A 13,331-nucleotide genomic window follows, 5' to 3' on the forward strand; every position below is an offset into this window, starting at 1 on the left:
CTAACATGCGCCATGAGTGCAATTAATCTCTAAACTACCTTCGTCTTTTTTTAACTCCGCCGTCACGCATATGAAACACAAAACGAGTATTAATCAGCCCACTCCTTTCGACCATTGAGTGTCTGTACGAATATAATATATGTTAATTTATTATCTCACTTTATACGAAAAAAAAAGTTTTTGAAGAGTTGATTATTGTGATAATATGTATTACTTTTTCATGTCATAATTTATTCGGCGTAAAAATAATTTTTTATGTCTTTTAATTTTTTAACTTATTAGTGATTGTGTTTAGCGTATATTTTATGTTATTTAAAAATAAAATACGTACTAAATTTTGAGGATCAATCAAATGTTTATACGTTTGTTAAAGATTATAAGTTGTTAATTATTGTGATTTATAATATTTTTTAGGTAAATTTCAAATAATATATATGTTACTTTTTTTGCTTTAATTTATATGACACTTGTATAATTTTGATAATCATTCAAAAAAAATTTATGTTTGTAAAATATTTAAGTTGTTAATTATTATGACATATAATACATTTTACGCATTTTTATAATATATAACTGAAAATATAAGAATTTCAAATATTTTAAATTTGTAATCTTTTTAACTTATAATATTTTTTTAGGTAACTTTTAAATATTTTAAAACTGCTCTCGAATAGAAGTAGACATATCAACGAAAAAGGTGTCTACTTTCAACAATTAAAGCAGACACATTAACAAAGAATTATCTAGTTCCAGTGACTAAAACAGACATTTTAACCTCAAACATTTATTAACAAGAGAAAAATATAATCCTTTCGTTTTAATTTATGAAACATTAAAATATTATACATTAATTTCATATATAAATTAAAATAGGAGCGAGATGAATTAACAATAGCAAATTCAATGATTAGAGTTAATATTAAAGTATTGGGTTTTGTTCATGAGCTATTTCTCCTCACCCCTACCCACCCACCAACCGAAAACACCGTCGATTTCGACTCTACATAGCAATAAGAGATCATTCAACAACTTCACTTTAACCCTCAAAATCTAAATCCAAACCAAAATTTCATCCAAATCTCATCAGATTCAACACTCGCAAATCTGCTGTCTATCGTTTTCTGGGTTTAATGCAGATGATAAAAGTGAGTGATGAATGAACGTAAAACTCCATGTGTGTATGAAGCTGTTTCTAGCATGCACCGCTTCACTACGTGTTATTGAGCTGATAATAGAGAGGTGGATAATATATTATGACGAATCAATTGGTGAAGGTGAAGAGAGATGTGATTGCGGCATGCATGACATGCCCTCTTTGTCATAATCTCTTCAGAGATGCAACTACCATTTCCGAATGTCTTCATACGTGTGAGTTCCTTGTCAATGTTACCTGTTTGAATTTTCAATTGGTTTCGATTTTTCCGATTGAACTGTTTCCAGTTGGTTTTACGATCTGGGTTTTGCTCTGTTTGCATTATCTTAGCTGGAGAGAGTCGTTTGCCCATCTGGGTGTTTCGTCTTTGCTCATTGTAACGAAATTGTAATAGAACATGGGAATATTTTGGGTTTTTTCAGCTAATGGGATCCATTCCATTTGGACAATTGGTGATATATATGGATGGTTTCGTTTCAGTAATATTTGTTTATTGATGTAGATTGACTTGATTTATTTGTATCCTATGATTCTTTTTTGGGTTTTCTGTTGCGGCAATTTGATCTCATTGACAAATTGGAGCACAGCATAGGTGGTAATTTGTGGTTGTTGCTTTATGCCTGTGTGTTTGTAATGAGATATTTCTTTGTTCCTAAGTATTCCTTTAGAAACTTACACTGGTGTATATTGTGTGAAGCATCTTGTTGGATGCATGCCTTGAACTTTGCGTACTTTCTTCTTGTTCCTCTTATATAAAAGCTTACTTTTTTTTGCATTTTGGTTTGGGTACTATCAAAGCTAGTAACTGCTTCTGTGAAAAAGATGATTACTATTGTGACACTGTACCTTCTGGAACTTTACTCAGTTTGCAGGAAATGCATCTACAAGAAGCTGTCCGATGAAGAAACGGAACACTGTCCAATTTGCAATATTGACTTAGGCTGTGTTCCTTTAGAGAAACTGAGGTCATATTATCTTCTAGCTCTTGTTCTTTTCTTTCTTCCGTAAATGCAAAAGGTTGCTTAAGTACTCCGTTGACATATAAGTTTCTGTATGTTTATTTAGCCATAGGTTATATGTCTGGCTATACATGTTGCCTTCATACTTACTCGCTGACTCAAGATTGTTCCATGTTTAATTTGAGAACGATGTGACATTTCCACCACAGTTGGGGACTTCTTCCCTCCACCTCATTCACCTTTCTTCTTTATGCACTCCATCTTCAAGAGACAGGCATGCCAGCTTTTTGTTGACATTTAGTTTTTTCCTGGGCTGTCTTTTATAAGTTTTGTTGTTCTTGGATATAGACAATCAGGTTTTCTCTTATTTTCATAGTGCTATATGGGGTAGTTTGCTTCTAATGTGTCACAATGAATGGCTAAAGACTTAGAGTAACTCTAGTACATGTTTAATCAATCATCAATTATGTTATATCTGAAACTAGCTGGGATCTGCAATATGAATGCTCTATATCCGTTCAGATCTATTCAAGCAAGTTTCACTCCAATACTACATAATCCGCCTCTTAAGGCAAATCAGGAGTTCCGTAAAAGTATAAGTTCTCTAAATTTGACAGCTGTCTCCACACTGAATGCAAGTCTCTTATCAGACTAAAAATTTAGTCTTTTGGTGGATACATGACATAATGTTAGCTGCGACTAAGCCTGAATCCCAGCTAGTCATGTCATCTATGGATCCTTTGTTTTCACTGTGCTTTGCACTTACTAAGTTCATATTGATCACGAGGTCTTCGAGTCACTCCCTCGATAGGTTTAGGTTTGCCTCACTCCTTTTAGTACTTTTAATCATCATAGTGATGCAACTACACATTAGTGTATTTACTTAGTGACATAGTTAAACCATTTCAGATGAACTTCTCATATTTTTTCATATGTGCTACTTGTTGCACTCCTTACACTTGTCGGATGCACTTCTCTTTTGGATATGTTAGGTCCTTCAGGCAAAATATTCAACCCATATAACAATGTTGATCCCACAACTGGTTAATTTGCCTCTTGATCAATCTACGGACTTGGATCAGTATTTACAATTAATTCTGATTTCTGGGTACTGTTTGGAGGTTCTGCAGTCTGGGAAGTAAGACAAAAAAGTAACTAGAAGAGATTGATTTTCGAAATATAGGGAGGAAAACTTGTAAAATATGCCAAATTAGCTTCCTCTTATGCATATTATATTTATTTCTGCAGTTGAGTGGAAGATGAAAATTCCTGAGAATAGCATTTATTTTTTAAATTATTTTACAACAGGCCAGATCATAATCTGCAAGATGTGAGAGCAAAGGTATTCCCTTATAAGAGGCGAAAGGTGAATGCACCTGAAATTGTGACTTCAGTAGCGTTGCCAGTGAGGAGAAAGGAGAGATCACTCTCGTCACTTGTGGTCAGCACTCCAAGAGTATCTTCACAAACTGGAATAACAGGAAGAAGAACAAAATCGGTGGCAAGAAAAGCATTATGTGGTTCCAACTTTTCAATTGAGAAATCTCTCAAGAATGAAGATGGTTCTGGAGAAGATCAGCTGGATAGCTCTAGCTCACTTGAGACTTTGAACAAGTTCACTCAGAACATGAGGCTGGTAAGTCATGTTCTTCAGATGTTAGGTGCAGTGCCTAAATTTGGACTTTATTAGATCTTATTTTTGCAACGTTTTGCATAGAACTGTGGTAATATTGTTACAGTCGATCATGTCAATTTTTTTTAATTTCTCTTTTTGCAGAATTCTTCCAGTGCTGAGCCTTCTAGTCACCCTACACCTGATAAAGAAACTGAAAATGGCAGTCAACAGTGGGAAGGCAAAGTTGATTTGTGGAAACCTTTAAATTGTTTGGTGGAAGCAGCAAACAGGAGCAAATCTTCGAGGTTTACCTCAGACGGTTCTACCGCTAAGTCAGAAGGTCGGCATTCCCATGACCGTGAGGGTCATGTCCGTAAAACTAAAGTCAAAGAACATGGACAGAAATCAAAGATCAAGGATGACAATAATAGTGATCCTGCTCCTCCAGAATTTGACAAACCTAAAAAGTCGCGTAGAATTCGCCAAAAGAAGGCATCATTTTATGGGGAGTTTGATATTTCACCGCAAACTTTTCTGGATGCAACCACTGCCAGATGTGAAAAGAGAATCTATCCAATATGGTTTTCGTTGGTGGCCTCGGAAGACCAGTGAGAATCTGATTTATCTTATAGAATTTTTCTGTTTTACTTTTTTCAGAAACAAGATTGAATTTCCCTTGTTTTAATTCTCCTTATGAATTTTCAGGGAGGGAGATGCACCCTTGCCACAGATTTCTGCAAGTTACTTGAGAATAAAGTAAGTTCATTTTATTGAGTAAACCAATTTTTTTCTGATGACGCTCTTAGTATGCCTGTTAGTTCTTATAATTCATAAAGGTTGCCCCAACAATATTTTAGCTGCATGCATTTTGGTTCTTACAACCTTTTAAATCTTTTTCTTCCCCTTTCTGAGGTACAATTCTGCAACTCGTCTATTTTTTGGTGGCTCTGGGGAAGTCACAGTCACGTTGCATAAAGACAGAGAATATAAGCTAATAATGGTAACTTCTTAATGCTGCTTCAGAATCACTTCAACTGACTTTTAAAGTAGGATATGCTCTAGATGAGAGTACAGTCAATCTGCTGTGGCGACAAGCCTGGCAGTTGATTTCAATTATCTTTATTTTGTGCATCTGATCAGTAAGTCACATATCATTTAGGGGGCAGCCAGCAATGATCAGGAAAGATATTATCTAAATTGAAGTTGCTAATTTGACTATGGACTTGTGCATGACTTTCTTTATTCTAACATAAAATGTTAATTTAGCGGGTTATATAATCAAATAGGTCGCTCTCCATTTCACTCTATATTTTCTAGTGAAATTTTGATCTAATTATCTATAAGAGTAAAACCTTGTCGTAGATGTACATTCCTTTAATGTTGCACGTACCTGTCAACCACTGTGTACTTAGTAAGTTTGGTATTCATGTGATTGACCTATATCAAAATACATGTCATGCCTTTTGCTTGGCCATGTAAAATTTTCCCCTCCAGAATGAAACTAATTATTAAAGGTTCATGGTTCTATGCTTACACCTTTCAGCTTTTAACAAAATCAAAGATATTCTGTACCCACCATCCACTAAACTTGTTGAAGTGTGAAACCATCTCATCTAAAAGCTTAAGCTATTAGAGAGAGCACACTTTTATTATTTAATTGTATTCTCAGCACGCCCCCTCATGTGCCGGCCTGATTCTTTTTATGGGCCAAACATGTGGAAATTCTTTTTGATATGGATGGCGGTGAGATTCAATCACAGGACCTCAGTCTGCTCTTCTGCCTGCTCTGATACCATGTGTTCAAGTATGAGACCATCTCATCCAACAGCTTAGTGCACACTTTTATTATTTGATTGTATTCTCAACACAACCCATGGTTAATCTATCACCTCACTTTAGACCCATTTTTCAGAAAAGAACCCCATATTGATGACCATTAAATCTGTTGTTGTTAGCTTCATAATAGGTGGCTAATAGCCTGCTCCTCTACGGATTCTCCACTCAAATTCCAAACTTGGTTCATACGATGACTCGAACTCTTAACATGCGCCTACCACTCATACCCATTTCATGATAGCCATCGGGCATGCAACTTTTCTTCTCAATATCCAATTTACTTGAAGAGATTTAATAGATTTCCAGAAAGAATGAGGAATTTGGTCTTGCTTTTGTTATTTTATTCTAAAAATCAAAAACAATATCTGCCAGAGCTCTCACATCTCTTTTCTTCTTAGTTATTTTGGTTAATGTTTTTCTATGTGGTTGATGCCTTCTGTTTGGTATTTATGTCCTTGATTTTTTCCTTCTTCATTTGATCTTTTGTTTTATTTGATAAGGCTTTGTAGTTGTCTTTCTAGAACTGTTTGATATTCTGGGTAGATTTTTTTAATTTTCTTGCTCAAGGCAAAATGCATTTTTTCGGGTATCATAAATCAAGTCCAAGGACAGTTCTGCCAAGCAAGTTCTGTAGGTTCTGTTTAGCTCTGCCTATTAATCTATATTCGTTTGTTGAAGCTTTACTGCAGTGCTGCTTTTCCATTATTTGGCAGTTCCCACTGCATCATCTGGTGAACTTCAGTTGGGTGCTGTTTGGGCCCTTATACTTAACCTGAGAAACCCATGTGGGCAGAGAGGAACCGGAAATGGTATTCACATAGATGACCCTTGCGCCTAAATGACTGAATGCAATCATAAGTGCAAAGAGTTTCATGTACTAACTAGTTTACCTATGCTATTGTATATCAAAAGGACTCATGAGAGCAACTGGCTTAAATTAGGTATTTACATATGGAACAACCAAATGAGGGACATGAGGTGTCTTATAAGAACAGTCAACAGTATTTAGTGGACTCTCACAAAGTCTTTTGCATTTGGACTTGGAGTAGCCATAGATCCTCCAAGGGGTTGGAGTACAGGCATTGCTTGTTCCTTTTATCTATTTTAGTCAACAGGATGCTTACTTTCTGACGTAGTTATAATTTGGTTTTCTTTCTCTGGAGGAAGTGAAATTTGGAGCATAACAAATAGGTGCTGACCACGGAGATAATGTACCTGATGGATTACTAGGAAAAAACTGCTGACCAATGCATTGTGGATTTGTTCTCTCCCTTCAGGACATGGCCAATGGGAATTATTTTGATAGGCCAAGTATCCTGTAGGAATTGTAGCAACTTATGAGTGCTGTCTTGTAATGTTAGTGTAAACCATAAGCTAGTTACTTGGTTCACAACGATAATGTTGCTTCACCTTGGGTAGTATATAGCTAGTGCTAGCAAAATGGACCCATATTTCAATAACCCACCCATAGCTAAGTGGGTTGGGTCAGTATTAATTAAAATGGATAAAATTTGGGTTCACGCCATTTTTGAACTGTATAAAATGGGTCGCTCACAAGTTATTTACGGGTCAGATATGGGTTAACTATGTTGGTATAGCTTTCTGGTAAATCACTCATGGTACAGACTTTGTCCTTCACGTCACTCACATTTTTTAAAAATCTTTGCTCAGTCGATGCTTTTCAAATAATCTGACTTTGCTCTAATTTAGAAGAGGTATTCTCCATTGTCAGCTCTCTGAGCATCTCAGACACGTGGCCACCAGAAGAAGCAACTTCTCGTAGCCTTTATACTCTTGCAGTCGAATCCAGACCGAATTTTTCTTATCTGATCTAAGAACAATTCTGAATAAATGATTTAAATTGATTTTGGTGTAACAACGTTAGAAATCATAATTTGAACTGTGAATATATTAAACCGTTCATTGGAAGAGTTAAGTGTCAAGTTTGAAAGAAGTATGAAGTAATACTTTCCAAAATGTTTAAGATGTACCTTATTGCTTTAACTAAATTTAAATTTTAAAAGACTCCTCTTTCAATTAAACTGCTTATTATTGTAGTATATCGTGTGCTGTGACGAATAATGAATATGCAATTGGTGAGATTTGGGTCTCTACCTAGTCTGATATTGTAGTATATCAACAATAACATAAGCAATTTTCAACACTCTTCTACTTCAGTTGTTGCAATCTAAAAAAGTGGCTCTTCCTCAATTTCTGCTTTGGCGGTTGGTGCTGAGTTTTTTGACTGCTTTTGAACTTGCATACTTCGTTAACAAGACTGTTTCTTCTTCTTCTTTTTTGTTTTTGGATTTGTGCATATAAAGCACCTTGATTTCCTTGTCTTATCTGAAAGCTTTTCTGAATGTGCTTTAATTTGGACCATGATAGGGATCTACAAGGAGTGTTTTTAAGGATTGTTCTTTCATGCATCATTCCGTAAATCATAGGTTTCAAGATATAATATCATCTTCATTAAATTAATTGGTTAGTTTTCAAGGAGAGACTGCTACTTGACATGTTTGAAAAGTACAGGTTTAAAGTTGGTATTGGTTAGAATGAACTCACCGATCCCTATGACTAATGAGGCTTTGATACCATTATGGGGTTTTTAAAAATGGTGGAGCAAAAAGAAAATTCTAAATGATTGAAATTGTCTTTGTTTTATTTTAATTAAACCACATAGGGCTTTTAATCAGGAAATCTGCAGGATAAAATTCAAAAACCTATTTTATCTCAACCTAACTAAATTTAAAGTTAAACAAAGACTCCTAAACTACCTATTATTCTACTAGTAAATCAGCAGCAACACAAAGAGTTTTCAACAATATAACCATATCTTAACCCATATACAAAATGGGTCAAACCTAGGGCAGGGCATAAAATACCGAAAATCGAATTACTGAACCTAACCAAAATTTTTGGTGATTTAGTATTTGGTATTTTGGCATTTTGGTATGGTATTTGGGAGTATAATTTTAGTATTATGGTATTTGGAATTGGTATGAGACATTAGAACCATTTGGTATTCAGTATTTCATGAATACCGAATTATATACTAATGAAAGCCATATATAACTAGGTTCATACTCATCAGTACGTGTCCAAAGAGAAGACTAGACATAAACAACCCAAATACATATATCTTTTAGTTGTTTCAATTTACTTTTTTTGATGTTTTCGTACTTGTTGATCTTCTATTATATTATGCCTCCACATAGAAAAATAGAAATAATTGGAGCAATAATACACTGGGCTACAACTTTGATACGATATTACCGAATACCATACCAACCGAAGTTTGATTTATCGATTACCTAAACCGAAATTTAAAATTTTGGTATTTGGCATTTACCTTTAACTACCAATTACCAAATTATCAAACCCGAAATTTGAGAATCCCGACCGAACACCGAATGTCCACCCCTAGTCAAACCTGTTTTAACCCGCTTAAATATGAATATGGGTGTATTGAGTAATGATCTACTTTCAACCCGCCCACACCACCCATACTCGTCCTTGTACCGTTTTCTTCTGGTACTAGAAGTACCAGCGGTAACCCAATCTGATATGTTTGAACCGTAGGATGGCTTTTGTAGAGGGCATTATTCCTGCATAATTCTCCTTTTATAGGGATATGTCCCACTTTTTGTGGCATTAATATCTGAACTTGATACATTTATACTAATTTTTAACAAGTAAAAGACTAGTGTACACTGGAGTGTCGATTTGTTAAACCCATTTATTTCTACTTTTTCTTAAAGGGGTAGAAGCAGCAAGGGTTATGATCTAACATTACTATATTCATAGTTATACTGGTTTTCCATCTTACGTTTTTCCCAGCTACTGCAGCAGCGCTTTAGTCTATGATGCTCCTCAACCCTCAAAATTCTCTGGTTTCTTCCACATCACTGCTGCTACTGATTTACTGTTCAGCATGTTTCTACTGCCAAAAGTTCGTCAAATGTTCGGAGTGATTGTTTGCTTCCGCACCTGCCATATGGATTTTTGTACTTCTTATTTTCATTTATTTCCACCCTTTGGATATATAATTCTAGTATTAAATTGTGTGACCACCTCATCTAAAAGTTTAAGCGGCTAGAGAAGATACAATTGTTTATTTGTATTAGGTCTGGAAAACGCTCCTTCATGTGCGGGTTTGACTCTTTCTTTTTTATCCCAAGCACATGAAACTTCCTTTTTGATAATTGGTGGATGTGAGACTTGAAGTTTATATTTGCTTCTCTGATACCATAAGCGTGTGACTACTTCATTTAGAATTATACATTTATATGTTAACATCCATGTTTGCTCAATTAGAAGACTATATCTCTAGTGATACGGTTAGCATGCCATGCATCGAAATATGTTTTCATAAATTAAACTAAGGTGCTTGATCTTGAACTGAAAATGATCTCCTCTTCATGTGAAGTTTGAAATAGATGGAAGCTAGATAGGACAGAATATGAAGTGTTAATTACATTTCTTTCCTTGTTGCAGTTTGGTCTATATGTTGTGACCTTATAAGGCAGCAAACGAGATTATTTAATAAGAAAGAGGACATTATACATTCCAATTTGAAATACTTATTATATACGAAACAAAAGTCCTATTTTCAGTCCAGCAAAGTTCAGAAATCACAGGGCTACCTTTTTTTAATGGCTTATAACCAACAGTACTCTGAAATAAGTAAAGAAAGCATGAAGTGATGTGTGCTTATGATAAAGTGATCTTGGAATTTTAAAAAGAAAAGGAATCACAGAAGAACCTTGCAGTTTGATATCTGACATTAAAATTCCTAATAGTTCAGAAGAATGAGAAATGGAAAAAGCAGTTTTTGGGAAGATTAATTATTGGCCAGATGGCACCTAAATTCGCATCAGTAATCTGACTTACAAGTAGTTTTGGATGTATAACTAGCAAAAAATGTACACGAATAAAACTTGGAGGATGAAAATTCAGAAAAAAATATGTAGGTAACCTGAGATAATCATTGGGAATGGATAAGCCATAGATGTTTGGCAGTGAAAGACACCTAGAGCCAAAAAGAGAATATAGTGTTAGAGGCTAGAAAGAGCAGCTCAAGTTGGAAAAGTTTCTGTTTGCCAAAATTAAGATTGAGTTGGTCCATTTGTAGGAGTAGAATCACCAATATCTTTAACATTTCGAGACAGGTATTCTTGCGTATTTTCTCATATATTCCTCTTTTGCAGGGATGGCAATATTCCTGTTTGTTTCATCCAAAAATACCTGATGCGGAAGTTGGATCTTAAGAGCGAAGACGAGGTGATTCCCTTGCTTCATAGTAATTTATAAATCAATGAACACCATTAGCATTTTATGCAACCCTATATATCTTCTTTGGTGATATTAGATTGAAGTCTGGGGGACATCATTTTCTATACTTTTTGAAGACATTGGATGCAATGGTCATCCAGTCTGGTTTTGAACTAGGCTGTGTTAACAAATTTCCACATGAACTAACTCAACTTTGGGGCCGGTAACCCTCTACTTTACACATGTGCAAATGAGGAATGGTAATGTGTGATGCTTGATGTTAAACGAAATTTCCCTTTCTGATCAGCAAGAAAGATCACCCACATGTGACAAGTATGGCAGACACTTTTTTCTTGGAAGCAAACTCCATTGGAAAAAAACATAGTAAACAATTTGCTTGTTTACTTTTATTCTGTGCTGACTCTTTAATTTATTTTGTAGGTTGAGATTAGATGTATGGGACAATCAATCGTCCCCAGTTTACCACTGAACAGTTTGGTTGATATGTGGCTTCAAACTACCCCATCTGAAAGAATACCAGCAATTATTGGTTCATCGGCAAAGGATTTTGTTATGGGACTAGCTTATGCTCGAAAGTCCCCAGGCACTGCGGCATCTTGAGTTATTATCACTGCATTTCTATACTTGATAAACTACATGAGAGCTAATCATATGTTGAAGTAGCAGAGCGGAATTGTTATAAGAACCATTGTGCCTCATCATATTGTGAGTTGTAGACTAGTAGGTTGTTTTCAACTGCTGCGACTCAGCAGTAATCGAGGAACTAGATGACGAGGAAGATGATACTGAAATCCAAGTTGGGCCATTCTGGCCACCATGCTTTCAAGTTCACTCTCTCTCTCTCTGTCTCTGCAATGTGTTGTATGGTTGTACACTACCTGAGTGAATCTTGATAATGTTTTTTCATTCATGTCTTTCATATCTCAAAATCTTAATATAATATATATATATATATATATACACAATTTAATTTATTTTTCCAAGGTACTAGTATTTCACCTGAAGTTTGACGTTACATTTAAGCAACATTTCTATCTGACTGTAGAATGATGAATTGTACTGTTGTTATTCTTTTATGTCCTATTCTAAAGATGTCCCCACCCAACCTCTCCAGGTAATCAAACTTCCCGCCCTTTGTTGTTATTGTTTTACAAATTGATTCATCAATCAAGCGCCTATGATTTTCGTCAATGAAATAAAGTGGCAATATTGTGTTTGAACAATGTTTTACACAAAATCAAATTGAATTCATATGAAACAATGTATTATTGATTGATTGGGTGAAACCTAATTAATGCATAAATGAGATTACAGAAGCAGTAGCTTTGCATTTGCTATTTTCCAGATCTGCAGGCTCCAAAATCACACAGATCTGTAGGCTTCAAAATCACACATAGGTACCAACAAAAGAGTGCAATCCACCATCAGCGGCATCTTCTTCTTCCAGAAACAAATTCTCTGTAATTCTAAAAGTTGCATGCAAAAATATCAACACAATCCCTACGACAATCGACACCAACACATTCAACCAAACATGAGTGAGCACCAAGCTCACCACTGTAACAACTCCGAGAACAACCAGAACAATTCTATCATCAATCGTACGATTAAAAACCATCAACGGTTCGTCGCGATGGAAGTAGAGGAAATACCAACCTACCGACACGATTAAGAACACAATCATTGAAATTGGATGCCATAAAATGCTTAAGAAGAGTACAACCAGTACAATCATCGCATAGTTGACCCGAAAGTAGCTCAGATTTCGCTTCACCCGAGATGCGAAATCGCTGACGGAAATAGGTAGGGTATAGGAAGACGGATGGGTCAATAGCTCTCTCCATGGACGACGACGAGCATAGACGGTAAGCATGCCGGATCTAGCCCGACTGAAAGAGAAGTCATAAGATGGACGCATGATTATTCAATTAGGGTTGCACTGTGATTCACGTTCAAAAGTTGAAACCTAGAAGAAGGGGATGGAATCTCTAATTGCACTTTTAACAACCAAAAAATTATCTTTTTTTTCATATATTATTAATTATTTTTTTTCAAGATTTATTTTTTTTAACAATAAATTGTAAATATTACTATACTAACAAAAAATGAATTACATCTATAAGATTACATTTTATTCGCGTACAAAAATTATATTAGTTGTACTATGTTCGGTAGAAGTTTTTTTTATTGAATTAAAAAATTAACATTAACTTATATCATGTTAAGTGGGTAGGATTCTAAATAGGGAAAATTGTATAAATAGCAAACTAATAACCTAAATTAAATTGAATAGCTAGGGTTTGATTTAATTGTGCTCCATAACAAACATTGACAAAAATTTGCCAGGCGTCTCTCTCCCAGAAGTCTCGCTCGCCACTCTCCTATTCTCGCCTCTCTCGCTTTATACACAGAAGTGTATAATTTCTGTTTCTGTTTTGTATAAAGCGAGAGAATATACACATGCAAAAATGTA

At 35.2% G+C, this 13,331-nt stretch overlaps 1 protein-coding gene across 6 annotated transcripts; it reads left to right on the top strand.

Annotated features, from left to right (window-relative positions):
* The first annotated feature begins 744 nt into the window (after window positions 1-744).
* Window positions 745-11,832, top strand: LOC101247254 (E3 ubiquitin protein ligase DRIP2). 6 transcript variants are annotated; one of them, XM_010328133.4, is made up of 8 exons: window positions 888-1,368; window positions 2,019-2,118; window positions 3,421-3,748; window positions 3,890-4,335; window positions 4,433-4,483; window positions 4,640-4,727; window positions 10,774-10,846; window positions 11,279-11,832. In XM_010328133.4, the coding sequence occupies exons 1-7, from the start codon at window positions 1,254-1,256 to the stop codon at window positions 10,831-10,833; spliced, it is 1,188 nt and encodes a 395-aa protein (XP_010326435.1). In that variant the 5' UTR covers window positions 888-1,253; the 3' UTR covers window positions 10,834-10,846; window positions 11,279-11,832. The 6 variants fall into 6 exon arrangements, 5 of the variants coding, with proteins under 5 accessions (XP_004247220.1, XP_010326435.1, XP_069144829.1 ...); XM_004247172.5 differs by lacking the exon at window positions 4,640-4,727 and having other exon boundaries at window positions 745-1,368; XR_011211430.1 differs by lacking the exon at window positions 4,640-4,727 and having other exon boundaries at window positions 10,774-11,170.
* The last annotated feature ends 1,499 nt before the right edge of the window (window positions 11,833-13,331 follow it).

This window comes from Solanum lycopersicum, chromosome 9 (assembly GCF_036512215.1).
Source record: "Solanum lycopersicum chromosome 9, SLM_r2.1".
Lineage (NCBI taxonomy): Eukaryota > Viridiplantae > Streptophyta > Magnoliopsida > Solanales > Solanaceae > Solanum > Solanum lycopersicum.